General features: G+C 40.2%; 1 protein-coding gene across 1 annotated transcript in view; it reads right to left on the bottom strand.

Annotated features, from left to right (window-relative positions):
- The window catches only part of LOC311245926 (secretagogin-like), a gene marked incomplete at its 5' end in the record, with an annotated part of 39,655 nt that overhangs the window by 50 nt on the left and 34,605 nt on the right, over positions 1-5,000 (bottom strand). Inside the window, 3 exons of the mRNA XM_084335950.1 lie at positions 1-887; positions 3,908-3,976; positions 4,894-4,953. The exon at positions 1-887 is cut by the window's left edge and continues 50 nt beyond it. Coding sequence (XP_084192076.1) covers positions 759-887; positions 3,908-3,976; positions 4,894-4,953 — 258 coding nt within the window. The 3' untranslated portion in view covers positions 1-758. The remainder of the gene's footprint in view (positions 888-3,907; positions 3,977-4,893; positions 4,954-5,000) is intronic.

Consider the following 5,000-nt stretch of genomic DNA (forward strand, 5'->3'; position numbering starts at 1 on the left):
AATACTACCGCACCCAGCTGACCAACACATTGGTTACTGTATACAGGAGTATGTAACAGAAATGTACTACTGCCTACATGACGAGGACAAACATTCACATTTGAAATGTTCTCACAACATGCATAAGGACTTCGATTCATCTCACATTAAGACACACAGTCAACAGTTAATAGCACAAGTATTAAGACAGTAAGCTAAGCCGGTTTTATTTCATGCTGGCATCATCGTCTCATTATCAAAACCTGACACTTCTTTTGCCTCGTGTGAATTATTTGATGTTAAATCCACATTATAAATACTGCATTCTTCGATGTTAAAATCCACATTATAAATACTGCATTCTTTGATGTTAAATCCACATTATAAATACTGCAATATATTATATATTACATTATATACAGATGAGTCATGATGTAAAATTCACATTATATATAATATCATATTATAATATATGTCATACAGTATAATATGTAGATGAGTCCATGTTTAAAAATAAAAAATAAAAGATGTTGCTCACTTTCCCAACATATTATGTCATTGACTGTATTTTGGATGTACAGGTAATGTGTACAGTACATGTACAGGTAATGTGTACAGTACAGGTAATGTGTACAGTACAGGTAATGTGTACAGTACAGGTCTCTTCTGTGCAGCAGAGAACACACAGGAACTAGGCGCTGGGTTTGATGCCCAGACACAGAGAACACACAGGAACTAGGCGCTGGGTTTGATGCCCAGACACAGAGAACACACAGGAACTAGGCGCTGGGTTTGATGCCCAGACACAGAGCGAGCTCGTTCCTCTGGAGCTTCCCGTCCTTGTTGACGTCGCAGTGACCCAGTAGAACCACACGCAGCTTGTCCAGCTCAGGGCCTGTGATGCTGGGCTGGAAGGAGGGAGGGAGAGAGAGAGAGAGAGAGAGAGAGAGAGAGAGAGAGAGAGGAGAGAGAGAGAGAGAGAGAGAGAGAGAGAGAGAGAGAGAGAGAGAGAGAGAGAGAGAGAGAGAGAGAGAGAGAGAGAGAGAGAGAGAGAGAGAGTGAGTTTTAGTCAGTGTCATGTTCCTCTGGGGACCTGCTACTTAATCACCCACTAGTTAGTCACCCACTAGTTCTATGATGTTTACTACTGTATGAATAATTCTGCTCAAATTCTTCAAAAATTCTTAAATATATTGCAAATCTTTAAATCGTATAGTGTTTTTATTGCTTCTCTTGTGCTATAGTGTTGACTCCTCTACACTGTAAAAGGAGAGGGACGTGACAGTAACTTGAACTGAAACATCAAACACAGCTGAGTGAACCGTTCTTCCATTGCAACCCACTGTAGAGGCTATTCAGCTAAAACCTCCAAGAGCTGAGAAAGAAGCACTTCACCTTCATGAGTACAAGTAGCTCCTCCATCTGATAGTAGCTCATACATCTGATAGTAGCTCCTCAATCTGATAGTAGCTCATATATCTGATAGTAGCTCATACATCTGATAGTAGCTCATACATCTGATAGTAGCTCATCAAGCTGATAGTAGCTCCTCAATCTGATAGTAGCTCCTCAATCTGATAGTAGCTCCTCCATCTGATAGTAGCTCATCAATCTGATAGTAGCTCATCAATCTGATAGTAGCTCATACATCTGATAGTAGCTCATCAAGCTGATAGTAGCTCCTCAATCTGATAGTAGCTCATACATCTGATAGTAGCTCCTCAATCTGATAGTAGCTCCTCAATCTGATAGTAGCTCCTCAATCTGATAGTAGCTCATCAATCTGATAGTAGCTCATACATCTGATAGTAGCTCCTCAATCTGATAGTAGCTCCTCAATCTGATAGTAGCTCCTCAATCTGATAGTAGCTCATCAATCTGATAGTAGCTCATACATCTGATAGTAGCTCATACATCTGATAGTAGCTCATACATCTGATAGTAGCTCATACATCTGATAGTAGCTCATACATCTGATAGTAGCTCCTCAATCTGATAGTAGCTCATACATCTGATAGTAGCTCCTCCATCTGATAGTAACTCATCAAGCTGATAGTAGCTCATCAATCTGATAGTAGCTCCTCAATCTGATAGTAGCTCATCAAGCTGATAGTAGCTCCTCAATCTGATAGTAGCTCATCAATCTGATAGTAGCTCCTCAATCTGATAGTAACTCATCAATCTGATAGTAGCTCATCAATCTGATAGTAGCTCCTCAATCTGATAGTAGCTCCTACATCTGATAGTAGCTCATCAAGCTGATAGTAGCTCATCAATCTGATAGTAGCTCATCAATCTGATAGTAGCTCATCAATCTGATAGTAGCTCATCAAGCTGATAGTAGCTCATCAAGCTGATAGTAGCTCCTCAATCTGATAGTAGCTCATACATCTGATAGTAGCTCATACATCTGATAGTAGCTCATCAATCTGATAGTAGCTCATCAATCTGATAGTAGCTCATCAAGCTGATAGTAGCTCATCAAGCTGATAGTAGCTCCTCAATCTGATAGTAGCTCATCAATCTGATAGTAGCTCCTCAATCTGATAGTAGCTCCTACATCTGATAGTAGCTCCTCAATCTGATAAGTAGCTCATCAATCTGATAGTAGCTCATCAATCTGATAGTAGCTCCTCAATCTGATAGTAGCTCCTCAATCTGATAGTAGCTCCTCAATCTGATAGTAGCTCATCAATCTGATAGTAGCTCCTCAATCTGATAGTAGCTCCTCAATCTGATAGTAGCTCCTCAATCTGATAGTAGCTCATCAATCTGATAGTAGCTCCTCAATCTGATAGTAGCTCATCAATCTGATAGTAGCTCCTCAATCTGATAGTAGCTCCTCAATCTGATAGTAGCTCCTCAATCAATCTGATAGTAGCTCCTCAATCTGATAGTAGCTCATCAAGCTGATAGTAGCTCATCAAGCTGATAGTAGCTCATCAATCTGATAGTAGCTCCTCAATCTGATAGTAGCTCCTCAATCTGATAGTAGCTCCTCAATCTGATAGTAGCTCATCAATCTGATAGTAGCTCCTCAATCTGATAGTAGCTCCTCAATCTGATAGTAGCTCCTCAATCTGATAGTAGCTCATCAATCTGATAGTAGCTCATCAATCTGATAGTAGCTCATACATCTGATAGTAGCTCATCAAGCTGATAGTAGCTCATCAATCTGATAGTAGCTCATACATCTGATAGTAGCTCATACATCTGATAGTAGCTTCTCAATCTGATAGTAGCTCATCAATCTGATAGTAGCTCATCAATCTGATAGTAGCTCATCAAGCTGATAGTAGCTCATCATTCTGATAGTAGCTCATCAATCAAACCTGGTTTAAGTAAGTTGTAAATTAAAACAGAGGTGAGCTACAACTGAACTCAACAGGCTTAAGAGACACCAGTGAAACCAGCCCATGAACCAACTAAGAAGAGGTTATACAAACTGAATCTTTAGAAACATGAATCAGCCTTTATCAAACCATTATTTGACAGTTTACGCCACGTTTAAAGGACTTTCATGTGAGCTGGGGAGATGAAACTCTCTTACCTGATAGAAAACACACAAAAAAACACAGAAACCTTCAGTTGAAGCAAAAACATGATCATGATCAAGTTACTACTGTAGATTGTCACGTGCACATCTGCAAAATGGTCCACAAACTGTAGAACCCACTGTAGAACCCCAAAAAGTATATTTTTTCTCTTTCAGATCAATCACAATCGTCTACAGTGGCCATAAGCCCAAAATCCACCTTGCAAAATAGTGTTAGGCGAGAACTGTTTCAAGTTTTGTACCATGAGCATGTAGCTTGCTAGCTTGACTGCTTGCTGTTGTTGTTGCTGTTGTTGTCGTTGTTGCTGCTAGAGACAGACTAGACACCTCGCCTGTACATAATAAACAACAACATGGCTGGACGATACTCACCCTGACCAGCTCCATCATGTCTTTCACAAAACCATCCACCTCTGGGCCTTCCAGCGCACCTGTCTTACTCTGTAGGACACACACACACACACACACACACACACACACACACACACACACACACACACACACACACACACACACACACACACACACACACACACACACACACACACACACACACACACACACACACACACACACACACACACACACACACACACACACACACACACACACACACACACACACACACACACACACACACACAGTGGGATTACAGAAAGAATAAAAGACGTAATATTAAAAATGACGTAAGATCAAGTATCATTTAGAGCTAACAACACATTTGTCTTAACCTTAACCTAACCTTAACAATGGCATTCATGTAACCACAAAGTCACAGAGAAGCAAGAAATTGGTGGGTAGCTTTTCATAGTGTAAACTACGGATGAGTCGGTCGCAGTCAACCAGCACCTGCTATATATAATATATTCTATATTGAAATTAATAATCGAGTTTTGAATTAAATTCTGCACGCAAAAAAAAGTTCTGCACGTGCGTTAACGTACCGTTGTATTCGTGTGTCATCTGTACTTACAACATCATAGTGAGAGAATATCTGTACTTAAACATCATAGTGAGATAATATCTGTACTTACACAACACCATAGTGAGAGAATATCTGTACTTAAACATCATAGTGAGATAATATCTGTACTTACACAACACCATAGTGAGAGAATATCTGAACTTACAACATCATCGTGGGAGAATATCTACGATGGCGCGGCCGAGGTCAGTCGCCGTCTGGTTTGCTCTTTTTATTTACTATTGTATTCTTGCACAAGTGAAGCAGGCATGGCCAACCGCATTTCACTGTATGCCCTAGGCCTAGGGCCTAGTATGTATGTGATAAATAAACCTCTTAAATCTTGAGTCTATCTGTACTTACAACATCATAGTGGAAGAATATCTGTACTTACAACATCATAGTGGGAGAAGATCTTATCAAAGTCTCTCTTTCTCTCATCTTTACTGCAGGCCTGTTGAGAAGCAAATTATAACAGACATGAGAGGAGAGGAGAGGGGA

Source organism: Notolepis coatsorum (genome assembly GCF_963971535.1).
Source record: "Notolepis coatsorum genome assembly, chromosome: 19".
NCBI classification, from domain to species: Eukaryota; Metazoa; Chordata; class Actinopteri; order Aulopiformes; family Paralepididae; genus Notolepis; species Notolepis coatsorum.